At 40.6% G+C, this 27,618-nt stretch overlaps 1 protein-coding gene across 6 annotated transcripts in view; it reads left to right on the top strand.

Annotated features, from left to right (window-relative positions):
- The window catches only part of KIF16B (kinesin family member 16B), a 299,460-nt gene that overhangs the window by 117,380 nt on the left and 154,462 nt on the right, over nucleotides 1-27,618 (top strand). For all 6 annotated transcript variants that reach the window (XM_049650080.1, XM_049650081.1, XM_049650086.1 and 3 more), the window contains 2 exons: nucleotides 25,976-26,095; nucleotides 26,976-27,027. In XM_049650080.1, the coding sequence (XP_049506037.1) occupies nucleotides 25,976-26,095; nucleotides 26,976-27,027 (172 nt within the window). The remainder of the gene's footprint in view (nucleotides 1-25,975; nucleotides 26,096-26,975; nucleotides 27,028-27,618) is intronic.

Genomic DNA, 27,618 nt, shown 5'->3' with positions numbered 1-27,618 from the left:
GAATTGTTCTAATTTTGTAGATTTCCATTACTTAACATTTCTATATTTTAATTGGCCTAATAAAGCCTAAATTGATGACATTATCAGAGCATATGAGGATGCAGACGTAAAATGTTCCTGTAGGGAAGTGTTAATGGAATCAAGATGGTGCAGGAAGGCTCGCCACCCAGTTCACTTGCAGCCTCGAGGTATGCAGTGACATTTTAAAAATGTCTACTGAAGCCAGACAGTCGGTTCATTAGATTAATTAAAGTACAAACTAACCCCAATCTGGTGTTTTGATAATGGCCACAGGGCTGTTGAAGTTGGAATCGGCCTGTGTTTGACAGCACTGTCGTTAAAACCACAATGGAATCGTCTCTATAGTTTCTCCTAAACTTTTGAATTTACCTTTTTAACAAAGGAGTGGACTTTCAGCATCCCTGATTGTTTTCTCAATGTTTAACTGATGTGTAAGGGTAAATCTGTTTTTTTATTAAAGGTGCCAGCCTCCTTGTCTCTTGTCTCATCTCTCCTGCTCATTGTGGGCCACTTGTGACATCAAGGCAGCAACAACAGGCTTCCACTCTCCCATAGGCTGTCCGTTCTGGCAGAATCAGGCAGGAAGAGGAGGTTGTCTACACTGTCAGTGGTCACATGCAGGTTTTTTTTGTTTTTTAAATTTTAATCCGTTACACACTGAAACATCTGTAAAATAGAATAATAAAAATGAATCGTTGGAATACCAAAATTAAACACAAGATACACAAAAATACAAGTCCCAATATATTTTTAAAGTTTTTTTTTAAATTCCAGTTAGTTAACATATGTGTAGTATTACTTTCAGGTGTACAATACAGTAATTCGACACTTCCATACATCACCTGGTGCTCATCACAACAAGTGCACTCCTTAATCCCCATCACGTATTTCACCCATCGCTCCACCCACCTACCCTCTGGTAACAGTCAGTTTGTCCTCTATAGTTAAGAGTCTGGTTTTGAGTTTGCCTGTCTCTTTGTCCCTTTCTTTTCCCTTTCCTTGTTTGTTTTGGTTCTCAAATTCCATGTATGAGTGAAATCGTATGTTATTAGTCTTTCTCTGAGCGACTTATTTCATTTAGCATAATATTCTCTAGCTCCATTTATATTGTTGCAAATGGCAAAATTTCATTCTTTTTTATAGCTGAGTAATATTCCATTATATATATATAAATCACATCTTTATCCATTCATCAGTTGATGGACACTTGGGTCATTTCCATAATTTGGCTATTGTAGATAATACTCCTATAAACATAGGAGTACATTTGTCTATTTGAATTAGTACTTTTGTATCCTTTGGGTAAATACCTAGTAGTGCAATTGCTGGATTAGAGGGTAGTTCTCTTTTTAACTTTTTGAGGAACTTCCATACTGTTTCCTAGAGTGACTGGTTCCCACTAACAGTACAAAAGGCTTTTCCATTCTCCACATTCTCAGCATCTGTTGTTTCTTGTGTTGTTGATTTTAGTCATGCTGATTTAGTCATTTTAGGTGTGAGGGGATATCTCATTGTAGTTTTGATTTACATTTCCCTAATGATAAGTGATGCTGAGCATTTTTTAACATGTCTGTTGGCCATCTGAATGTCTTTGGAGAAATGTCTGTTCATGTCTTGTCATTCTTGAATTGTATTATTCATTTTTGGGGGTGTTGAGCTTTATATATTCTTTATGTATTTTGGATATTGTTTATCGGATATGTCATTTGCAAATATCTTCTTCCATTCTGAGGGTTGCCTTTTAGTTTTGTTGATTGTTTCCTTCATTGTGCTTTTTTATTTTGTGTTTTTTGTGTTTTATGTTGTGTTTTTTATTTTGATATAGTCCCAGTAGTTTTGTTTTGTTTTGTTTTGTTTTTTTTTTTTGCTTTTGTCTCCCTTGCCTCAGGAGACATATCTAGAAAGAAGTTGCTGTGGCAGATGTCAAAGAAGTTACTGTATGTGTTCTCTTCTATGATTTTTATGGTTTTAAGTTTCATATTTGGATCTTTAACCCATTTTGAATTTACTTTAGTATACGATGTAAGAAAGTGGTCCAGTTTCGTTCTTTTTCATATTTGCAGATGGCATAATAGTATATATAGAAAACCTGAAAGACTCTACCAAAAACTGCTAGAACTGATGAATGAATTCGTTAAAGTCACAGGATATAAAATCAACATACAGAATCTGTTGCATTTCTATATACCAATAATGAATTAGCAGAAAGAGAAATGAAAGAATCAGTCTCATTTACAATTGTACCAGAAACCATAAGATACCTAGGAATCAACCTAACCAATGAGGTTAAAGACCTGTACTCTGAAAACTACAAAACACTGATGAAAGAAATTGAAGATGACATAAGGAAGTGAAAAGACATTCCATGCTCATAGATTATTGTTAAAATGTCTATATTACCCAAAGCAATAAACGCATTTAATACAATCCCTATCAAAACACCAACAGCATTTTTCACAGAGCTAGAAAAGACAGTCCTAAAATCTGTATGGAACCACAAAACACCCTGAATCACCAAAGTAATCTTGTCAAAGAAGAGCAAAGCTGGAGGCATCACAATTCTGGGCATCAGATTATATTACAAAGCTGTAGTAATCCAAACAGTATGGTACTAGCGCAAAAATAGACACGTAGATCAGTGGAACAGAATAGAAAACTCAAAAGTGGACCCACAATTATATGGTCAGTTAATCTTCGACAAAGCAGGAAAGGCTTTTTTTTCCAGTGGTGGGGGGGAATGGTCTCTTCAACAAATGGTGTTGGGAAAACTGGATAGCAACATACAAATTCTAGTATTTTATTATTAGATTCAATGCTCATAAAATTACTCTGTTTGCTCTTAAGGTTTCTGAACGCTTGCATTTAATTTCTGTACTTATTGTGGACCATACTCTGACTCACTGTGTTCTGGGCTTGTGTGTTACCATGTAAACACCCCGCGATTTTGTGAAAAAGGACCCGATGCACGTTCCCCTCTGAAAGTGCTGACCTGGGCAAAAATGTGACAGGATGTTGAAGTCTGCATTTTTAGGAAAGGGCTGTCAAAACTGCTTCTTGGTTGAGAAGACTTGAAATTCTAAGCCATTTGTGACTTGTTATTCAAATTGCCCACTTAAAAGTATATTTAAATTAGCTCTTGTAAAGTTCTTGGTTGGAATGACTTCACATTGAGGGTGGGGGGGAATATGCATACAAATGAATATATACACACATATCTATAAATATACATATGCAGTGAGAATGAAAGAACAAATATATTTGTGTATTATTTATTCATTCTCATTTCCTCCCCCCAAATCTCTAATAAATATACATTGTAATAACACCCTGTATGGTTGGCCCCTGGGAATAGGAGGGTTTTGGCCACAGTTTAGTATACAATCTAGCTCATTTTCCAAGTCCCCAGGAAGGTTTTTGTATTGTTTCTGATGTGTAATGAGAAGCAATTATGAATGTCTATCCGTTCCCTCATCCAGCACTGAGAGGTTCATTGTACATGTGGGGTTACTCATCTCAGAGCTGTTGGCAATAGCCAGTGATTGAAAGATTCTGAGAGCCACTTAAATGCCCATGAATAGAAGACAGGTTAAATAAATTAGAGTGTATTCACACAATGAAATTGTTCATAACTCTATAAAACCTGAAGAAGCTCTTTATGTACTGATATGGAATGAACTCTAGAAATACTAAGTGGAGAGAGAGAGAGAGAGAGAGAGAGAGAAGAAGAAGAAGAAGAAGAAGAAGAAGGAGGAGGAGGAGGAGGAGGAAGAGGAAGAGGAAGAAGAGGAGGAAGAAGAGGAGGAGGATGAGGGGGGAGGAGGAGGAGGAAGGGGAGGGAGGATGAGATGGGGGAGAGAGAAACAAGGCTCAGAATGGTATGCACTATGCAGTGTCACAGGAGAGGCAAAATGACAACAATGTGCTCCCTTGTGCCTGTGTCTCTGCAAAATTTCACAGGACCCTCTGGGGAAGGGTCCTGGTTTTCTCTGGTGTAGGAGTGGGATGGAGTGTTTACACTGCATAATCCTTTTATATGGTTTGAATTTTATTCTGTGTGAATGTATCAGTGATTAAAAAAAAAAAAACTAATTGAAATGACACAATCTGTTGATAATTTTAAAAACAGACCTGAGGCCATCAACGTTAAAACTGTGTGGGCTTGTGTCTCAGGCCGGACAAGGTTGTGTCCAAGATGATTGCTCCATTGCAGGGGAGATAAATATTTTTCTAAAAGCCGTTTAGCCTGTTGGGCAATAGTTGTGTGTTGTAATGATGAAGATATAAATACATAACCTTGCTGAACTCTTGCTTGGTCCCAGACAGTGTTGTAATGGGCATTGAATGTTTTGTGCATACCATCTTATTTAAACTCAGTTTAGATAAGATACAAATTCAGTTAATATAAGTACTCGGGTTTCTGCTTTCAGAAACAGAGAGAGCAAGTTTAAGAACTCAGCTAAGGTCAAAGTTATGTATGTGTAGGAGCCCAGGATTGAGTGCAGGAAGTGGGATTGCAGAGCCTTGCCTCTCCTGACCAGGCCAATGTGGCGTGCCTGTCAATAGAGACTGTACAAAGCCCTGACACCCAGTGATTATCAAGTTCAGCAACTAAATTCTGGGGAAAGTACCCAACTTCTGTGCAAAACAGGACACAACACAGTGTTTATTGAGTCCTAGGTCTGTAGTAAATGATGCAAAGAAGACTCAGTGTCATATTGTCCTTGCTCAAAATAAACAATAACAAAAATATCAGAAGAAAATAATTTCTACAAGGAGAATGTTTAGACTGGATGGATAACCTTTAGTCCTACTGGTGTTATTATTTGCCACATCTTATAAGAACCCATAGTATTCACCAAACGACGATGATATGCCTACTATGTGTGCCAGAAACCACAGGTAAGGAAAGGTGTATGCGTAATCTCAACCTCAATTAAATACCATGGGAATGAGTATAACTGGGTAAATATTTGTTTTTTTCATTGGGCATGTTAGAAGTATGTTAATTATAAAGCAAAGCATGGCAGGGTTCGGGTAGAAGGAATCCACAAAGCTAGGGAAGCCATCCTTTGTTTTGATTGATGAACATTATGGATTGTTGTTATAGCTTCTGTTCTGCACAATCTCCTATTTACGCATAATTTTATGCATAAAATGGATGAAAAGAGTATAATACCTTTTCCTATTCTCTGTGCCAGGCTAACATCCTTCATTAATTCAGTGTTGAAGTAAGAGATGGGGTGGGATGATCAAACCCTCTAATCCACTGATAACAGTGCCCCCTTAACACTTTGCCAGGCATATTGCTACGTTGAAGGAGGAGGGAAGGAAGGAAAGGAGGGAGGAAGGAGGATTAAGAATATTTTTAGGATGGACCTGATGAGAGTTTTAATCTATTCCTGCAACTGAATATTCCTTCAGATATTTTGCTTAACTGCCACTGAACAGATACATGTATATTTTTTCTTTATTGGCAGAAAATAAACTTCATAGGAAAAAATGGAGTTAATTTTCCTAAAGGGGGAAAAACTTAGTTTTAGCTAGTATTCTCTTTCTGGGTTACAAAAGTTTACCCCTTAGAACAGAGAAATGCAAGTTACCCATTTGGGGTGGAAAATAGATAACCCACTTCCCCATCATCTTAAATACAGCATAGCAGTAGAACAGCACCTTAAAACTTTTCATGGCGGGATTTGTTCTTGGTTTTGATCTGAAGAATGAAAGAATTTCTGGAAAGGGAGGTAATGCCTTGGCAGGGCCAGAAAATGGCCCGGCCTCTGGCATGGCACCTTTGATGAATGCTTTCTCCTGGCTTGGCAAGGTGGGGTGATTAAAACCACAACCAGCTGAGAGGCGACATGTGAGACTTTGCTGTGGTGTAACAGAAGCCTCAGTGTTCCTTAATGACCCAGACATCATCGTCATGAAACTTGAGTAAATTTTATGCCCCATACAGGGACATTTTGAGGCCACACTTAGAGCTCTGCTCTTCGGTGCTACATCACATAAGTAACCATTATCCTGATTTCTATCTGCATACATGTTGTGCCTATGTTTGAACCTTAGACACGTAGAATGTTGCATCTTTTCTTCTCATCTGTCGGGCTTCTCTCCTCCACGTTTGGTTTGTGATATTCATCCATGATGTTTTCTATGGCTGCTGTTTGTGCCTTCTCATGACTAAGTATTATCGCATTGTCTGAATAAATGGCAGTTTACCCATTCTGCTCTTAACAGGCATTTGGGTAGTTCGCTGTTTTTTTGTGGGAGTATTTTGAATGGTGCTGTCATGAACATTTTCGAGCGTGTCTTTTAGGGAACACGTGTATGCATTTCTATGGTGTGGAGGTCAGCGGGATGCTTTAGTAAAGGGCTAGGTAGTAAACAGTTCCCTCCTTGTAGACCATGTTGCCTGTGTCGTGCCTACCCACACCTGCTGCTGCTGCACAAAAGCAACTGTAGACATTATGTAAATAAATGAACATGGGGATGTGTATTTTAATAAAACTTTGCTTATAGACATTGAAATTTAAATTTCATACAGTTTTCATATGTCATGAAATACAATTCTTTTGTTTTTGTTTTTGTTTTCAACCATCTAAAAATGTAAAAATAATCCTCAGCTCACCACTGCGTACAGAACCAGGCAGCTGGCTTGATTTGACCTGCGGCAGGAGTTGGCTGACCCCAGCCGCTGGGCATGTACCTAAGGGGGAATGCTGGGTCACGTGGTATAGATATTCTCCAACTATAGAAGACCCTGCCTGTTTTCCGTAGTGGTTCTCTCCATGTACTTAACAACATGTAAATAGTTCTGTATGAATGAAGCATGTAGATTTGAGAGTTTGGATTTTGTGATGTTGTTTCCTTACTTTTGAGTCCTGATTGGTTATGATTTTGAGAAGTTAGATGTTGAGATAAGCAGCTGGCACTGCACTTATTAACAGAAATAATTGGAGTACGTAATTGGACAGTGTTGCATGTGTACCTTTTATTTTGTTTATTGCTTTATTAATAGACCAGATAGGAAACACAATTTAAATTCTTATTTTGAATTTCAGGTTTCCTTGAACCACTCTGTAACCTTAGCCACACATGCTTTATTTGTAAAAAGATTTCAAATGTAATTTCTCTTTTTAAAATGGATTATATTTCACATTTTAATAAACTATTGGGGCCATGTGCAGTCAACATTCAAAATTATATTTGGGTTTTTGAAAGCCCTCCACTTGCATAATTTGAGTGAATGTGCCCTGTTGATTTACTGGGCAGTTTATCTTGCTAAAGGTATATTAATAATATTTCAAAGTGTAATGTATCACTTACAGGAATACTTGTGTAAAATATTGTTGGCCATGAGAGTATTTATGCAACCAAGACATATATTTATATTCCTGCTAAATTGATTGGGGGAGAAGGAGCTGGTCTTTTGGGATTGGTGCTCATATCAAGTGTTGTGAGGTAAATGACCTGAACTCTCAAAGGGACAGGATTTGAGTGGCAGGCCTTTTGAACAGGATTAACTCCTTGGGTTCTTAGAGGATACTTTATCTAGTTATTCATGGAGTACCAGGGTCACATCCCTCTGTGCTGGGCTTCCTTGCCATTCCCAAAGTTTACTGCACAGTCAGGGTGGAAACTCGCCTCTGTCCTGATGTGTGCTTCTGCTGGGCCCTCACTACTCATGGTGTCGACAGCTGTCTGAACAGTGGGGTTCATTAGACTGATTTGGTTTTAGTGTTTGGGGTGGATATAGGTTAATAGAAGGAAGAGGGTTATAGTCTCCCTTCTCTGTTAAAAGCAGGTTTTATTATGAACTAGGAGACAGAATGAGCCCATCCACTTGGGGTTGGGTCTTCACTGACTCGCCAGCATGTCTGGAGTATGCACTTTCCAGAAGGAAATCTTGAGAAGCCAGAAGTGTGCCTTGTCTTTAACTTTTTCTCTGTCTCTTCTTTTCTCTGTCTCCTCCTTTCTTAGTTTTCTAAGTCCCCTTGGGTAATGATAGGCTCATGTGGCTAAGAAACAAAAGAAATCTCTACCGAGTTCAGGAATTAAGCCCCTCCCTTCTCTCAGCTATTAGAGAAGACCTCTTCTCCCATTTTTGTGTGAAAGAGTGATGAGAAAGCAGCTGACCAAAAAAAAAAAAAAAAAAAAAAAGGTGAACTGTGGGATCTTTGCTTTTGCATTTGTTTATTTCCTGCTTAATTCAGATCTGGGAATCCAGATACACTCTGTGAGTTCCCACTTATTTTCATCAGTGTGTTCCTGATGCCTGTGGAGGATGGTAGATTTTTACTGAAAGCCTCAATAGATTTTTCAGGGGTGATTTCTGCTGATAAAGGTTGGCTACACATCCCTTTGGCTTCCAGACATCTGCAGATTTTCCTTATCTCTGCACCTCTGTCTTATTGAGATACAATTGGCATACAACACTGGATTAGTTTTGGTGTACAACATGATGACCTGACACGTGTTTATTGCAAAATGGTCGCCACAATACGTTTAGTGAACATTCATCACCTTGCACGGTTATACATTTTTTTTTCTCATGATGAGAACTTTTAAGACTTACTCTCTCAGCAACTTTCAGTGTATACAATATAGTGTGTTAGCTTTATCACCAGGCTGTACATTACATCCTAATAGCTTATTTATCTTCTAACTGGAAGTTTGTGTCTTTTGACAACCTTCACTCATTCCACCTCCCTCCCTCCCCTCCCTCCCTCCCTGCCTGCCTCCACCTCTTGCAACCACCAATCTGTTCTCTGTGTCCATGAGTTTGGCTTTTTCAGATTCCACATATAGGTGAGATTGTACAGTATTTGCCTTCATCTGTCTGACTTATTTCACTTAGCATAATGCCCTCAGGGTCCATCCATGCTGTTGCAAATAGCAGGATTTTTTCCTTTTTAATGACTGAATAATATTCAATTGTGTATATACATATATATGTGTGTATATACATATATATGTGTGTGTGTGTGTGTGTGTGTGTATACACACACACACACACACACACACATTTGTATACGCCACAATTTCTTTATCCATTCATCTGCTGATGAAATTAGGTTGTTTCCCTGACTTGGCTGTTCTAAACAATGCTGTAATGATCATAGGGGTGCAGATACCTTTTCGAGATCCTATTTTCACTTCCTTCAGATAGGTACAAGGAAGTGGAATTGCTGGATCATATAATAGTCCTATTTTTGATTTTTTGAGGAATTTCTGTATTATTTCCCATAGTGCCTGCACCAGTTTACACTTGCATGAGCAGTGCGCAAGGGTTCCTTTTTCTTCACATCCTTGCCAACACTTGTTACTTCTTGTCTTTTTGATGATAGCCGTTCTGACAAATGTGAGGTGATCTCTCATTGTGGTTTTGATTGGCATTTTCCTGATGATGAGTGATGTTGAGCATCTTTTCACGTGTCTGTTGACCATCTGTGTGTCTTCCTTGGAGAAATGTTTACTTCGTTTTTCTGTCCATTTTTTTATTCATATTTTTGTTGTTGCTGTTGTTGTTATGGGTTGTTATCAAGTTCTTTATATATGTTGGTTATTAACCCCTTATAAGGTTTGCAACATTTTCTCCCATTCTATAGGTTGCCTTTTCATTTTGTTGATCGTCTCTTTTATTGTGCCAGAAACCTTTTGAGATTCATGTGGTCCCACTTTTTTGTTTGTCTGGCTTTTGTTTTCTTAGCTTTTGGTGTCAAATCAAAAAAAAAAAATAATCATTGCCAAAACATTACTCCCTATGTTTTCTTCTAGGAGTTTTATGGTTTCAGGTTTTATATACAATCCTTTAATCCATTTTAAGGTTGATTTTTGTGTATGATGTATGATAGTGGTCCAGTTTCATTCTTCTGCATGGGGCTGTCCAATTTTCCCAGCACCATTTGTTAAACAGACTATGCTTCTCCCCATTGTATATTCTTGTCCAGGTGGGTTTATTTCTGGCCTCTCTCTTCTATTCTATTGACTTATGTGTTTGCTTTTATGCAAATAACCGTACTGTTTTGTTTACTGTGGCTTTGTAATATGGTTTGATATTAAGAAGTACAATGCCTCTAGCTTTGTTATTTCTCAAGATTGCTTATGCTTCTTGGGGTCTTTTGTGGTCCTATGCAGATTTTAGGATTGTTTGTCTTATTTCTATGAAAAATGCATTGGATTTTCATAGGAATTGTGTTGAATTTGTAGGTCACTTTGGGTATAATGGACATTTTAACAATATTAATTCTTCCAGTCCATGAGCGTGGAATATCTTTCCATTTGTTTGTGTCATCCTCAGTTTCTTTCATCAGTGTCTTAATTTTCAACGTGCAGGTCTTTCACCTCCTTGGTTAAATTTATTCCTAGGTATTTTATTCTGTTTTGATATAATTGTAAGTAGAATTGTTTTCTTAATTTCTCTTTCTGGTCATTATTAGTGTATGGACATGCAGCTGATTTTTGTGTATGAGTTTTGTATCCTGCAGCTTTACTGAATTTGTTTATTCTAATAGTGTTTTGATGGAGTCCTTGTGGTTGTCTCTATATAGTATCATGTCGTTTGTGAGACAGTTTTACTTTTTCCTTTTCAATTTGGACACCTTTATTTCTTTTCTTGTCTAATTTCTCTGGTTATGGCCTCCAATACTATGTTGAATAAAAGTGGCAAGAGTGGGTGTCCTTTTCTTGTTCCTGATCTTAGAGGAAAAACTTTCACGTTTTCACCATTGAGTATGACGTTAGCTGCAGGCAGTTTTTCCTTGTGGAAGGCTTTTGGAGGAATGGTCTCTTGGCTTTCATTTTTGGAGGGTGAAATTTTGTTTTGTCATTCAGAGTTCCATCTTCAGAACATTATACAACATGCAATAAAAATACAATAAGATAATAGCCTTGGAGATATACTTAAGATTAAGTAAAATATATTTTAAATAAAATAAATTGAAATACAATAAGTTTAAAAGTTTTACATGAAAATATGTCCCTTTATTTATTGGAAAAGATTATTACATGTATTGTATTATTTTGGTTTCAAGTGTGTTTATTTAAAAAAAAATTTTTTTTAACGTTTATTTTTTGAGACAGAGAGAGACAGAGCATGAACGGGGGAGGGTCAGAGAGAGAGGGAGACACAGAATCTGAAACAGGCCCAGGCTCTGAGCTGTCAGCACAGAGCCCGACGCAGGGCTCAAACTCACAAACTGCGAGATTATGACCTGAGCCGAAGTCTGATGCTCAACCGACTCAGCCACCCAGGGGCTCCTCAGGTGTGTTTATTATAGAAAATTTGGGGACACCCGAGTGCTCAGTCGGTTAGTCATCCAACTTTGGTATCCGAGTTTGGCTCAGGTCTTGATCTCACGGTTCGTGAGTTCGATCCCTGCAATGGGCTCTCTGTTCTTCGCATGGAGCCCTCTTCGGATCCTCTGTCTCCCTTTCTCTGTCTGCACCTCCCCTGCTTGCAAGTGTGATTTTTCTTTCTCTCTCAAACATTTAAAAAAATTGGGAATGAAAAAAGTATAAAGAAAAAAATATCCAGAGATAATTTGTTTTTATTTTGTAGTATTGCGTGAGATGCAGGTCAAGTTCAGTCTCTCCTTGTCTTTTCTCTCTTTCTCATATTTATTTATTATATTTATTATGTATTCCAAATAGGTACATAACATGAGACACACACACACACACACACACACACACACACACACACCCTTGCTATAGATGGAATTGGTCCCTTCCAAAATCCATTTGTTGAAGCCCTAATCCCCAGTGCAACTGTAGTTGGATATAGAGCCTTTAGACAGTAATTAAGTAATTAAGAGTAATTAAATGAGGTCATAAGGTTGGGGTCCTAATCCAGTAGGACTGGTGGCCTTACCATAAGAGGAAGGAAGAGAAATCTGTCTCTCCACCATTGCTTGCATGCTCAAAAGAAAGGCCATGTGAGTACAAGGTGGGGTGGTGGCTCCTGCAAGCCACGAGTGGAGGCCCCGGAACAAAACCTACTTTGCTAGGACCTTGATCTTGGACTTCTCAGCCTCTAGAACCTTGAACAATAAATTTATGTTGTTTAAGCCACTCATTCTGTTGCATTTGTTACGGCAGCTCAAGATGACTAACAGACACGTACAAACACACACATGAATCATACATATACAGAGACCCACACATTTTAAACAGAAATCGAGATCATTTTCTATGTAATCTAATGCAGTTTTTTCTGATTATCATTAGCATGAATCACACTGTGATACATCTATTTTTCTAATGTATGCCACATGCTTTTCCATATTAAGTCAGCTGAGACTAGTTTAGCTTTTTGTGTTGTGATGTAAAGCTTTATTTTGTTTTTTTTTTTTTTTAATTTTTTTTTTTTTAACATTTATTCATTTTTGAAAGGCAGAGAGAGACAGAGCATGAATAGGGGAGGGGCAGCGAGAGGGAGACACAGAAACAGAAGCAGGCTCCAGGCTCCGAGCCATCAGCACAGAGCCCGACGTGGGGCTCTAACTCATGGACCGCGAGATCATGACCTGAGCCGAAGTCAGCCACTTAACCGACTGAGCCACCCAGGCGCCCCAAGCTTTATTTTGTTTTAAACGTGGCCAGTATATAGTGATACGTCTGAGCCTGTTGAGATGTGAAGCATCTTTCGTGGGACACATAACTGAGATTATTTAAATGCCCAGCAGTGCGGAAGTGGACAGTCACAAGTGCAGGTGTAAAACATAGGAAGGCATGAGGTTTTCTGTGTGGGCTTTGGAGGACTGCACAAAGAGGTGTGACAGTGTTAGCGAACCTCTGTTCTGAGTTTAGTTATGTGGTTTCAGCAAACGATGCAGTCAGTCTCCTGAAGGTTCAGTTCTCTTATCTCTAAACCCGGATGGAGCTTGGTAGGAGCAAATGCTTAACAGAGGTGTTCTGAAATTCAGCCATGAAGCTCTTAATGGGCCCTTCCTCCATGACATTGGTGGGTGGCTGCACAGAGCCGTGTTTTCCTTCCTGGCTCTGGACCATTCCAGACTACTGAGTCTGCGGGATAACTGTGTGCTGGGTCCGAGAGGAGCCACCATGTGCCTCTGGCTTTTGCCTTTGTGAAGTGGATCTGCTGATACCGATCCCTTGAAGAAACGATGTCCAGTTAATTTATTACAGTAGTCTCCCCTTTTCCTCAGTTTCACTTTCCGCGGTTTCTGTTACCCCCATCAAGTGTGGTCCGGAAGCAGATGACCCTCCTCTCGACGGATTGTCAGAATGTCAGCAGTAGCCTACCACTGTATCACAGCACCTGCGTCATTCACCTCGCTCACATCTTCTCATCACGGAGGCATTCTATCATCTTGCATCATCACAAGGAGAAGTAGGAGTGCAGTACAATGAGATGTTTTGAGAGAGAAAGAGCACATTCACATAACTTTTACTACAGTATATTCTTACGTAATTGTTCTGTTTTGGAACTATTGCTGTTAACTCTTACCATGCCTATTTTTTATAAATTAAACTTTATCATAGGTACATATGTATAGGAAAAAAAAAAACCAGTATACATTGGGTTTGGTACTATCTGTGGCTTCAGGCATCCACTGGGGGTGTTGGAATGTTTCCTGTGGATAAAGGGGGGACTACTGTACATTGCCTAAGGAAGAAAGCAACCTTTGTTACTCATGACATTGATACGGAGGCACATCAGTTTTTCTGTGGCCTGCATGTTATTTGCTGGCATGTGATGCCGTGTTATTAAATGGAACTCAGGAGGAAGGATGTGGAATGCGTGACTACACGCTCCTAGCCCATCAGCATCCAGCTTGACCCAGTGGAGTTGAATTTTGCTACAACTCTGAAAGTCTGTGCAGATTCCTCATGGGCAAGACTTTTGTCGGATAAAATATTGTTTGGAATAACTGTCCATGTACCAAGACCTTGACATTTTTTTGGTGAGACAGACATGCTAGTTGTGAATTTCAGGGGTTTTTTTTTTTCTGGTAATGCTAATTATTTATGCTAAGCAAAGATATGGATGTTAATGATAATAGCTACCATCTGTAATCCTGATGAGTAGATACAGATAAATCTATTTAAAGATTAACACAGATGTAGTTTGATACACAGATGTAGCCATAGGTATGTTTACATAAGAGATATGTCATTACATATAACATTGACACAGATCCAGATTGGAGACAACAAAATGGAGATATAGATAATATATAAGAGGGTGTCTTTTATTCACTCCATCATCCCCAGCATATACTAGCATCTGGCAAGTAGCAGTTCATTAAATATTAGTTGAATGGGTTGCAGAAGCAGCTAACTGGAGGATGAGGGGATTGCAAGTTGATAAACTAGTAATATACTAACATGGTATATCCTCCAAGTGAGCCCAAAACAGAGGTGTCAGTCATATGGGGGGATATAGAAAATTATGGCACAATCCTGGATGTGAAATACCTGGGAGCTTAAAAAAAAAACAACTCATGCGGCACCTGGGTGGCTCAGTTGGTTAAGCGTCTGACACTTGATTTTGGCTCACATCATGATCTCATGGTTCATGAGATTGAGCCCCATATCAGGCTCTGTGCTGGCAGTGCAGAGCCTGCTTGGGATTCTCTGTCTCCCTGTCTCTGCCTTCCTCTCCTCTCCTCTCCTCTCCTCTCCTCTCCTCTCCTCTCCTCTCTCTAAGAAAGGAAGGAAGGAAGGAAGGAAGGAAGGAAGGAAGGAAGGAAGAAAAAAAAACTTAAAAAAAAAATACCATGCTTGGGCCCTGCCCCTGAGATACTCAGTTAAGGGACAGAACAGGGCTCAGGCATGATACTTTTTAAAAACTCCTTGGGTGATCTGCTGGTCTAACAGGACAAACAACTACACATAGATGTTAATGTCAGTAGTATGTATTCGACTGAGATCTGAGTGGTTAGGCTGCTTAACTGTGGTCAGTACAGGGGGCGTGTCCTCTGTGGATCTGAGTAGGCTCTAAATGTTTCCCACAGTAAGGGGAAAGATGGGGTAAGATTCAGATAGAGGAAGGGACTGCAAGGCTATTCCAAGCAGACATTCCAGCAAAGGCTGGAAGGTGGATATGAGTGTGACAAGAAAACAAGAGTAAACCAGCTTTACATGACCAAAGCGTGAGGCAGATGTCAGAGTGAAGCTTTCCAGGTTACAATGTGCCACTTAAAGTGACCCTTTCACTTAGCTTTCTTACCTGTGTTCAAATTTGTATTTTATAGAGATGCCCTTGTAGTACCTTCTGGTGAGCCCTTCTGAGTATTTTAGGCTTCCATTCAAATATACTTCAAATATACTAATGTACTTCTGATCACAAGATCCTGCTCTACTTAAAAAGCCTAGTTAAATATTAATGTGGGGAAATTTGCTCTTGCATATTTTCACACGTAATTTCTTTAATTGGTATTATGCATTTTGCATAATTTAAATACCAACATCTGGGTGATTTGCTCAGCCAGCAGAGGACTGCTTCATCAGAAAGATCTACACAGCACCGTCTCTGAACTGCCTGCCAAGAGTTAGCTGTTGGTGTTTAAAATAAAGAATGTTTTCTGTAACGGGAAGTGTAGTGGAAATTGAACTGCCCCAAGAGTTTCTGTTCATTAAAAGCACAATATTAATTCTATTTAGTGTTAGGGGCTGACTGCCAATAATCCTAGGAAATTTAGATTTGTTAGCACCATGGAGTAGGTGGTGGCCAGATTCTTCTCTTCCTATTTCTGCCCTGGTGAGTCTGGAACTGTTCACCGTCTGTTCTAAAGGTGTTTCTTTTGACCACAGGTACTTTAATGCGGATTGTTTCAAAGTCATGTGAAAAACAAGGTTTTTACATTTCTACCCTAACTTTCATGATGTAATAGGTGCCAATCTGATATCAGCATCATGATGCTAGGTAGAGATGTGTTGGATACTTCTTAAATAATTTATGATGATAGTCTTTTAGGATCAAACCTTCACATTTAAGCAAGATTCCCTTATAAGCTTGACTTATTCCGGCCATTTTAAGTATTCTTTTGAGGTTCAAGAGCTGCTTTTGCCTAGCAAGGAGCATAAAAACAGGACTGATCAGAAACAGTCTCAGGCTTGGGATCAGAGATCACGATACTGTTAAATATTTTGGCTCTCACTGATCCCATCCTGAATTCTCTTTCTCTGGGCCTAGCTTGTTGTCCTGGAGCCACCATTTGCTTTCTGGAGGGGAAGACACACAGTAAATGTAATTTTGGTAGCCTTGAGTGCTCTGAAAATATTAAGCCCAGTGGAGTGGTAGAATATGTGCCCGGGAGTAGGGGAATGGGGTCTAGTAGGGCATAAACTTTATCTGAGCAGGGACTTTCTCCATTTACTCACTGCTATCTTTGATTTTGAGAGAGCAGGCAGCATGTGTGGTAAGAGCTTATTGACAAGAAGGGATAAGCAACAAAGTCGGGAGAGAATGTCCCAGGCAGAAAGAATAGCATGTGCAAAGGCCCTGCAGTGGGAATGAGGAGGCATTATGGCTGGAGCATTGTGAGTCAAGTGGAGAGAGGAGGGAGGCGAGGTTGGAGAGGTGCACAGGGGCCAGATGAAATGAGATGTGGGGGTCATTTTATTCTAAATGCATGGGAAACCACCATAGGGTTCTATGCGTGACCTTTTGATGTTTAGAAAAGGTGGCTCTGGCTCATATGCAGAATGGATTGTAGGGTGGCAAGAGAGGAAGCAGAAGGACCAACTGGGGGATGTCAGAGACTCCAGGTAGGATATGGTGGTAGCCAGATCAGCTCAGTAGCAGTGGAGACAGAAAGTTGTGGATGATTCAGACTTTGTTGTGTAGGTAGAGCTGATAGACCTACTGATGGTCTGGCTAGGGGAGCTGAGGCAAAGAGAAGCATCAAGGGTGGCATCTAGGTTGATCCACTTGATTCTTCCTTTTTTTTTTTTTTTTTTTTGTTTTTTCAAGCCATGGATTGCTAATTCTGCCTTCCCACCTAAACCTCCTCCTTGCTGGAGCCTCATTCTCATTAAGGCTGATCGCCAGTCCTCCCTTGATTCTAGGTCTGTGGTATCTGCTAGACCTTTTCAGTTATGGTAGACTTCCATTTCCTTATTAACTTCCACAGACTGTTCTTTCCTCTGTGTGTGTGTGTGTGTGTGTGTGTGTGTGTGTGTGTAAATCAGATTATGATTCAGAGAGCATAATTAAATAGAGCTCTCATAAGAAGGATTACATATTACCAATAGACTTGTAGGGTCATAGAACATGCTGTTAGCCACCCAGTATTATTTTTATTCACTTCTCTCTCACATTCTCTTCTGGGAACACAGCAAAAATAAAGTTATTTCCTGGAGGAATGTGAAGGAGATTCTTACCGCTTTTCATCATACTCAGGCTGCATGAACAAAGAGTGAAAGAAGACAGGATGATAGTTGGCGGTTCATATGTACAGCTTCATTGATTTCCTGGTAATCTTGGCAACTGTTTCCTTTCTCTGTTAGATTTCTTTCTGTGTGTGGAAGAACATACAAGAAATAGTAGCTTTTGGCTGAATGTCAGCTTGTGGTGTACTTTCAGGATTTCAGAGCTAGTTAGTGTTGCCAGTGACCGTTTATCATTTTGTATTATATGAGAAACGTGTAAATTACTTGAGAACACTTGCTAGTCAAGTTGGTGAGTGATTTTAACAAGTCACCAGTATCCACTTGCTGAGCTGTCTGCAAAGTATTACTAGTAAATGTCAGGATTGTTTTTTGTTGTTTTTTTTTTTTCCTGGCAATAAAAATCTTTTGGATATTTATCAGATATTTGCAACTCTTGCAAGCTCTCCAGTTTTCCTTATTTCTCATTAAGAAGAATATGTAAAATAGTTGAGAAGGATGTCTTAAGGTCAGTCCGCCTAAACTGATTGTCACAGAGTGCATCTACCTCTGCAGTGTCCTTTATAATCCCGCTTTTCTTTTTCCTCTGTTCCCATTCTTCCTGCACATCCTTGCCAGATTCATCTTCTAAAGTATCAACCCGTTCCTGTTTTCAAAATTCTCAATGGCTTCCTGTTTTCTGAATCAAATAATGATCCATCTACCTGGCTTTCCAGTCTATTTTTTTCCAGGTTTAGCAGGTAAAGTGAATTTCCAGGGGTCTCTTGTGGATATACCCATGTTTGCTATTGCCCTGTCTTTTACTCAAGGAGTCCCCCAAACCTGGAGTATCCCTTATTTTCTTCCTTTTTGTAACCTGCTGAAATCCTACTCTTTAAAGAGGCATTTGGAGATGACATCACAGTTTCAAAGATGGGAGGAAATAATAAAAAGCAAAGCAAGCATCCCATGCTGCAGCAGAAAAACCACCGTGAACTCACTAATAGGGAGCAGATGACAAAGTCACAAGCCGGCCCTGAGGAAGAGGGAAGGTTGTTCCTAAGCCTGCACATCGGAAGCTGAATCAGTGAGGGTTCTTAAGGAATTTAAAAAAATATATATTTTTTAATGTTTATTATATTTGAGAGACAGAGCACAAGCGGTGGAGGGGCAGAGAGAGAGAGAGGGAGGTACAGAATCTGAAGTAGGCTCCAGGCTCTGAGCTGTCAGCACAGAGCCCGATGCAGGGCTTGAACCCACGAACCGTGTTATCAGGACCTGAGCCGAAGTCGGACACTTAACTGACTGAGCCACCCAGGCGCCCCTAAATCAGTGAGGGTTCTAAAAACCCTTCTCGGGGCCCTCCAGTCTGGGGAGATCCAAACTGATTTCCCTGTTCTTATTTGAGGAGCCATAGAAGTAGCTGGTGGTGGTAACTGGGAGGAAGTGAAATGCGGAGCTGATTCTCTTTGTAAGTAAAGGCCTGGTGAAATGGTGAGAGACCTGGGAGCAGGCTTCCCCACAGGAGTGGGATCTCAAGCAGGAGGAAGGAGCACAGTAGAGGATATTTCATGACCTTTGCTAAGAGAGGGCAGAGCCCTGGAATTCAAATTCACCCTAGAGCCTCTAGGGTGCTTTGTTTGAAACGTGGCTCTCGTCATTCCATCTGGCTAGGGAAAAGTGATAGAATGCAGGCTACTCAGTCTTTGAACTTGACAAGATCACAGGAACAGCAGGACAGGGGTCAAGGAGTTGCCCGTTGTGTGTTAGAGCCTACAGAATCTCTGGATTCCTAAGCATACACACCTGAGCACATATACGAGATGAGAGATAAAACTAGGGTAATTCTAGAAACATAGTTATAATAAGGGATGGGTGGACAGATGGACAGAAAGAAAGAAAGAAAGAAAGAAAGAAAGAGAAAGAAAGAAAGAAAGAAAAGAAAAGGAATCTAGCATGCAAAAGACAAAGGGTCCAGATCTCGATGAAAACATACCTCAAGGCATGGGAGTTCTTTACAATTGTTTCATTCTGTGGAACTAAAGTTAGTGAGAAATGTGAAGTCGATAAACAAAAGAAGATGATAATAAAAAGCAGAATGAGGTTGGGGGAAGAAAAAAAAAAAACAGGAGATTGCAGACCTAAAGAAAGAGTGTTTGGTCCAAAACAACATCCAGTACAGCACTAATACGTAAAATTAGAAATACCAAGGGAAAGAATAGATGCCATTGAAATCAAATTACTAAAAGAGTAAAGGCTTCATAATGTCAATGAACACAAATGAAATACTCAAGGTATTAAGTAATCAGAAGCTAAAATATGAAGAAGACAAAGACAATGTCATATAAGGATAATTGGCATCCCTGAAGTAGACAGTCAGCAAATGAAACAAAATGCGGTAGAAAACAAGCCAGTTTTCGTGAAATGAAGAAATAAGCAAAAGAACTGGGTCTGCAGATGAGTCTTGTATTCCAGGAAAATTTGGAGTACAGAAGGTTCAAGACTGAAATCTATCTTAATTAAGCTATTGGATTTCAGAGATAAAGGAGTTCTTCATACCCCCCTGGGCAGAAAAGCAGATTGTCTGCCATGGACTAAAAGTTAGTGTAGCTTCCTATTTCCTCAGAGTAGCAGTCAGTTTCTGAAGATAATGGAGCCGTGTGTTCATCATTCTGAGGGAAAGGAAGTATGCCCCGACGGTGGCCCAAACTGACACAGCTAAGGGGTTATTCAGGTGTGAGGGCAGGAGGCAGATATTTCCAAACGTGTACAAACTCGAGTAAGAGTGGTTAAAATCAAAGCACGTATGAAAAATGTACGTCGGCAGCACCGTCAGACCGCTAAATATGCTTCATGACGTTTTAACTTAGAAGGATATTTTAGGAAATAGCCCTTGTAGTGAAGGAACATTTGGTTGAAATTCAACAAACACTTCAGTTTCTTTTCCTTTTGTTAAATTCACATAAAGTCACGTGCGGTGTGTTAAATGAAAAAGTAGCTTTGCTAGAGGCTAATTTTATTTTTTATAAAAGTCTTCCTGTCTGCCTGGCTTCCTCCCTCCCTCTTTACACACACTGCGGGCACCGGCTCCAGGGGAACCTTTCGTCTTCTGCTAAGTGTCATAGGCAAGTTGGCAGAAGTTAACTGCACTTTATACTGTGAGGCAAGGCTACAAAATTCCGCTAGTGAAACACATAATTCTCCATAGACTACATTTGCTCAAAAAAAGAGTCTGACATTTAATTTTTGGCTGTCAAAAAACAATCTACTTAAAATCACTTACTCCCTACCATGGCAAATAATCAGCACTTATTGAGTGACTGCTGTGTGTCCGGTGCAGCCATATTCACCTGACGTAGTCAGTGTGAAGAAAGACAGTTTCTATTCTTAGACAGCTCTTAATTTAGGTGGGACAGACACATCACCAGTTTTCCTAGTATTCCCCAAGTGAGATCCAGCTCTCAGGAGACTTCTCAAAAGGGAAAAATTGGTTTTGTTGTTGGTTAAGTTCTTGTTTTGGTTTTCACTTAGTCATTGAGGAAAGCTGTTGACTTTTGTCAGAAAGTACTAGATGCTGAGGATATGGCTGTGATTAAAAGAGGTAGGACCTCCGCTCAGTCTTATAAACAGGTATGGTGGTTACGTGGGGCGCTCCCAATGAACTAAGCCCTTGTGTGGTCTCCTCCCCTGGAATCGGCAGCCCTGCCTGTAACTCACCTGAACTGCTGGAATGTGCCAGAAGTGACACAGTGAGCGTAAAGGCACTGGACACATGTTTTAGGTTCAGAGAAACATATTGAACATATTATTTGCAAATGTAATGAACATAATGTTTAAAATAAGCTGATGGTATGTTTTGACACTTTTAGTCAGGCTATGGTTTCCTTTTTATACAATAATTGGTTGCCAGAAGCTTTGTTTCAATACAAAATACGTGCAGCTCTATATATTTTCCCATTTCTTTGGGACATGGCGTTCCTAGAGTTGGGGGAGGGATGGCCAATTCTGCTATGTTAAATATTCCATCTTATCAAAGAGGTGTTTCATAAATTATGTATAACAGTAGATGCCACTCAATAAATATTTTATACGTGATAGATATTTTTGTCTGAAATTACTTTTTCACTTGAGCAATGATTTAAACCCTCGTTTTTAGTTTTATGAGGTGACACTTTTATAATATCGTGTAGTGAATGCAGCTTGAATGTCATGGAGCTTTAGAGCAGCATTAATCATAAATTCATCTGCCCCCACTCCCAGTCCTGGAAGACTGTCTCTTAATTCAGCTGTTACCCATATTGTGTATGGAAGTGTGTGTGAGAACATGCTGGTGTGTGTGCATGGGAAGGGGGAGGTGGGGACAGGTAATGCTTTTGACCTAGTGGCTCCAAAGTTATGAATTTCCAATGATTTTCAACATCTATGAGACTTATTTCAAGGAAGGGAAAAAGAAAGTATTTTTCAGTGGTGTAAAAAAAAAAAAAAAGGAATATGAAACTAAACTGGGATGTAGTCCAAAACAATTTCTCTAGTTTGAGTGGGAGCTATGAGAATTTAAAATATTGCCTTTTCTTCGGGTTATTGTCCACTCTTATGCAGAAAGAAAATACATATGTCTCTGTACTTCTGAGAACAGTCACTGTCCTCTTCACATGGACCTAGAGGCCTGGAACATTCGTTGGCAGGCGGCTGCCTAACCACATATGTGGTACTGTCACAGTTCAGAGCCACCAGACCTTCCAGTGAGGACACTGTTTTATGAAATAGAACCGTGTGATTAAGTTCTCCACTCTAACATATATCTTTTTTTTTTTTTTCTTTTTTTTAAAGCACATACTTTCCTCTCCTGCTTGAATTCTACAGTCAGGAGGAAAAGAACACATTCTACCAATATCTGAGAGATAGGAGTAGAGGCTGGTTTATTTAGAGTACTCATTTAACTAAGATTTGCGAGGGCCTTGGTACAGTAAATCAGGATTACTGAAGTCCCCGACCTGGAAGCCTGAGGTTTTGAGCCCTGCAGTGGGAGCCTGGCTGATAAGAGGAGTAATTGAAGAACAATGATACGCTTCATTTCCTTTTCTTGAATCGAAGTTATGCATTGGTCATTTTCTCTGCGTATCTATTTAATGGTTGTTAAATTAAATTGCTTTCTTTCAAGTGGTGATTTTTATGTTTTTTTTTTTTTTGCATTTCATTCCATCACCCTCTTGCATGACTGCAGCTCTGTGGGTGTGTGTTTGAGACTCATATATCTGCAGAGATGAAGGCCCAGGGAACTTCTCTCTTCCTGCTACCCTTCCCCTGAACCTCTTAGTAACTCCCTTGTCTATAAGGTTGTGAAGTTCTGAATCCTTGACCTAGAGGATGACATCGTTTTAATATTTCAGTGACATGAAATACATTTATTCATTGCAGAAATGTAAGGTGTACTGAGTATGTTTCAGGCAGTGCTCGCTTTGGGGATCTAGAACTGTGCCCTGGTCACAGTGCGCATTATAGGGGTGGGGTAGGGAAGAGACCCGCTAGGAGTGTCTTTACCAGGAGCCTGGTTGGTAGCTTAGAGCTTGCTTCCCCGTCGCTCACATTATACCTAAGATCACAGAGTGCAGCGTTGTGCTCTTGGACGTGACTCAGTCAGAGCTCAGCATGGCCCAGCCTCAAGGCTGGACTTTTCACCTTCGGTCTTTGGAATTTATCTCAGATTTGTTTAGAAGCCTGATTTTAGAGCTCTTTTGTCTTGGTACCGATGGGCCTTATGTTAGGACAGGGACCCATGGTCTGTTGCCTGACCAGCGCTGTTGCCGCCCTGCCTGCATTTGTCGGAACTTCGTGTACCTGACCATTCATTCATTCATTCATTCATTTGGCGATACTAACCAGTTACAATGTGTCAGACATGAAATTAGGCACTGGCTTATATTCTAGTCTGGACAGGTAATAAGCTCATATGTAATATATAATGTAGTGGTAATTGCTAAGGAGGGAAACATCAGGATAAAGGAGGTTAGTGCTTATTACTTTGTGTGGGGTGATGGGGAAGGTGGCATTTGAGTGGAGACTTAAGGTACTGGAGGCTGAGTTATTTATATTTATACACACACACACACACACACACACATATTTGAGAGTTCTTCTCAACTAGAGTTGATGTAGTTCCCCAGAGGATATTTGCTTGTATCTGGAGACTTTTTGGTTGTCACAGCCTTGTGGAAGTGGTAGGGTACTACTGGTATCTAGTGGGTATATAACCGAATTCAAGGGTTTGCTTGGGGTGCACCAAACTGAATGCCACCCAAGGAAAACAAAGAACTTTCAATAGGGAGATAGGGAGAGAGTTCTCAAAGCACTGTCCCCCCATGGGGTTAATACGGGAAACTTTAATTCAGCGTGTTAGGGAGCAGGGGCAGGGGGTTTGCATAGGTTTGCAAGGAGGCTTGCAGGGAGTTTGCATTGGGTTCAGTTGTGCATGCCTGACATGTTAGCATGCCAGTATATACATCCCATCTTTGAAATGGTGGAAAACTGCACTTATCGGAGGGGATCTTGGTATTGTAATGAGCTAAAGGTAACTTCAGAACAACTCGGGGGTTTCTGTAAAACCCAGGCTGTCCTCACCTCCAATCTGGCTCAAGCTGGCTTATGTAAAAGGATATCAGGTGAGACATACCTAGCAAGGGACTGTCAGGTCAAACACCTAACTGGGGCTTCTCCTTGGCTGGAGCTGTTGGTTCTACAAAAACGAAACACATTCCTTCCCTACTTTTGTTCTTTCCCCTCCTCCCTTCTGCTGATAGCTTTTAGCCCTCTTATTTGCATAACTTCCCATTGCATCATAGCTAACAGGTAGAGGCCAGGGGTACTGCTAAGCCACCTGCAGTGCACAAGGCATCCTCCCATGATGAAGAGCCATCTGATCTGAAATGTCAGTAGTGCCAGGGTCTGGAAGCCCTCTTCTAGGGGAAGGGAAGGGACAGACAGTAACAGAAGAAACAGCCACCACAAAAGCAGAAGGAACAACGATGCCTAAAGCCCTGAGTTGGGGACGGGCTGGCAAGTTTGAGGAAGGGCAAGGAGCCTCTGGACTCCTAGACAGCAGTGAGCAAGGTGGGGGGAGATGAGAACGGGAGGTTAGCAAGGGATGAGATCGTGCAGAGCTTTGTAGAACCTTACAAAGGCTTGGGCTTTCAACTCTATGAAACGGGAGGCCAGGGAAAGGATTCGAACAGGGGAGCAGCCTGCCCTCACATCCCTCTGGCTGCTGAGTAGAGCACATGACACAGTGGGGCACCAGTGGTGGTGGCCCGGTGAAAGATGATGGTGGTTGGGGCTCAGGAGGAATGTGGTGCAGGTAGTTCAATGTTGTCAGATTAGGTCATATTTTGAAGGCAGAGTCAACACTAAGCATGTAGGATTTAGAGAAAGAAAGGAGCAAAGTATAGCCTTGGTGTTTGGTCTGAACAATTAGAAGGAAGGTTGGCATTTACCGGGATGGTATGGTGTGCAGGTTTGAGAGGCAGGGGAAATCAAGGGTTGGGTTTTTCTTTTAATGTTTATTTATTTTGGGGGGGAGAGAGAGTGGGTGGGCACAAGTGAGGGAGGGGCAGAGAGACAGGGGGACAGAGGATCCTAAGCAGGCTCCGTGCTGACAGCAGAGAGCCTGATGCAGGACTCGAATTCACTAACCCCGAGATCATTACCTGAGCCAAAGTCAGATGCTCAAGCGACTGAGCCACCCAGGCACCCCAAGAGTTGGTTTTTTAATGTATTAGGTTTGAGCTGCCTGTTTGGCATCCCCATAGAATACACTGAGGTAAGTGATTGTATGTATGCATGAGTGTGGGGTCAAGGGAGAGGGCTGTCTGTAGCATTAGACTTGAGTCATCGCATGTAGATTGCAGGTGAAGTCCAGAGACAGGATGCGGTCATCAGGGAGTGACTATAGGTACTCTGGTCCCAAGGATGAAAGCCTGCAGGAGAGAGTGGGAGGGGAGGAACTGGAGAAACCACTAGTGTAGGGAAGACTTTGGAGGAGATTATCTCCAAAGGGACACAGAGAAATTGTTGGTAGTTGGAGGAGATGCAGAGCCAAGGGGGGTGGTCATGGTGGTCGTTGTTGGGAGAATGTGTAGCAGATTTTTATGTACGTAGGGATGACCTGGTAGGTATTAGAAGTTAGTTCAGGAGACAGAGGGTCAAGTACATCTGGCACAGAGGTTGCTAATGCACAGGAAAGGATTGCTTTGGGGAACATTCACAGTTTTGACCATAGTAACCAGTGAGAAGAGCTGACAGATTGGGAGACTTCTAGATATTAAGTGAAATAAGGGTTCTGAAGAGGGAGAAAGATTACTTTGTAGTTGGCTGGTCCTAGGACCTTTCCTAAACAAGGCAAGGTCTGAGCTTGGTTTCAAAGAGGTTGTATTCATCAGGCAATAAGTTTACTTCATTTTATATTGAGCTTTTTGTATATTTCAAGTTCACTTTACCTGCCACATGCCAGGATCCCAGCATGAAGATTTTCCATTTTTCTTGCAGCTGTTTTGATGAGAAATAAAATACTACTCATTCTCTTTCCTCTAAGTAATCTTTCCTTTCCTTTCCCTCCTAATTTCAGGAACAAACTCTAGCCCTTAGGAAAGAAGGGATTGGAGTTGTTTTGGATTCTGAACTGCCCCATTTGATTGGCATTGATGATGACCTTCTGAGTACTGGAATCATCTTATATCACTTGAAGGTTAGAAGTGGCTTAAGTAGAACATAATTTTGTTTTCCGTTTCCTCTTTAGACACTAGCGGGGTTTCCTGTAATACTCTACATCCGTGAACACAACTATTACATTAGAGAATACACTACAAATCTTTGAGCCCTTTGGGGATTTTCGATGGTTCACTGGTGTTCTGTGGTATTAAAAGTTCCCATGTTTATGGAGTTCTAAAGCTAAATGAAGATCCATTTACTTTGCCTGCCACTTTGGAGAATCAGTGAGAGAGAGGTAAGGAACAAAAAGGCAGGCAGACCAAGGAAATAAAGTTACAACCACCTGGAGCTGAGATTTGCTAGATGTAATTTTCTAGCCCCTGGGGTTAATTATAAAGCGTGTCTCCAGCCTACATTATTGGGCCTGGTCCCAAACTGGCAATTTGTGTCAAGAGAACAGAATTACCACATTAGTATCAGTGGTTGCCTCTGTAACCTTGACTTAGTATCCTCTCTCTGATCCATGCCTTAAAATGAGGATAGTGTTGGATCTGAGCTTTGCAGGCTCCCATAAATTGTATCTTTAGATAGGAAGAACCTCTGGCCCCTAGAGGAGAAACTTGCCAGAAAGGATCAGGAACATCAGTGGGATTACCCACGTGGATAGAGTATGGATGCACGCCAAAAATAGGAGCCTACCCTTGTTGAGCAGGAAGCCTCAGGACCTGTGCATTTTCTGGGCAACATGGGACATTGTTACAGAGCCTCAGTGAACTCTAATTGCACTGAGGCTATGGCCTGTCTGGAACATTGCTCAGCCTATCAGCCATCAGCTTGCTTGGATTTACATGAAAAATGGAGAAACATACCATTCTTCATGTTCTTGCTAATAAATTCAACTTGACTTTTCTTCCTAGGAAGGTCAGACATATGTTGGTCGAGAAGATGCTTCAACAGAACAGGATATTGGTGAGAATCTTTATCAATTTCTTCTTCCCAGTGATTTTTAAAAATCATTTAATGAAGAATTTTCTTTCGAATGACTAACACTAAAGTGATTATAAAAAAAACCTCTTTTGCAAATACAGTATCGATCAGTATGTGCATTTCTATAATTTTGAGTGCAACTCAAATGAATGGAACAGAACAATTAGTTTAGTGAATAAAATGGAATTGTACATCCTTACCCCCACCGTATATACATTCTATACTCTGTCACAACTTTCGAGAGTAATTTAAATTAGTCTACTCTCGTCACAATGGGACAGTGATGAAAATGTGCTAACAGACACAGATAGAGGGTAGTAGATCCCTCAACAGGAAGGATATAGACACCTGTGCAATGATGCCAGAGTGCACAACACACACGCATATGGAGGTATGACTTCTGGGTTTCCTGAAAGTCTTTGCCGAGACCCACAGATAAGCAGTGATTCAGCCCGGGAGCAGGGTGAGGTCTTGTTAGGCTTTAAAAGCATACCTGGGCAACCGCTGTAGTGGTGGTGGTTGGTGTGCGTGTGTGTGTGTGTGTGTGTGTGTGTGTGTGTGTGTGTGTGTGTG

Source organism: Panthera uncia, assembly GCF_023721935.1.
Source record: "Panthera uncia isolate 11264 chromosome A3 unlocalized genomic scaffold, Puncia_PCG_1.0 HiC_scaffold_11, whole genome shotgun sequence".
In the NCBI taxonomy this organism is placed as follows: Eukaryota; Metazoa; Chordata; class Mammalia; order Carnivora; family Felidae; genus Panthera; species Panthera uncia.
Note: the sequence above shows the minus strand (reverse complement) of the source record. Positions and strands in the feature narration are given on the sequence as shown.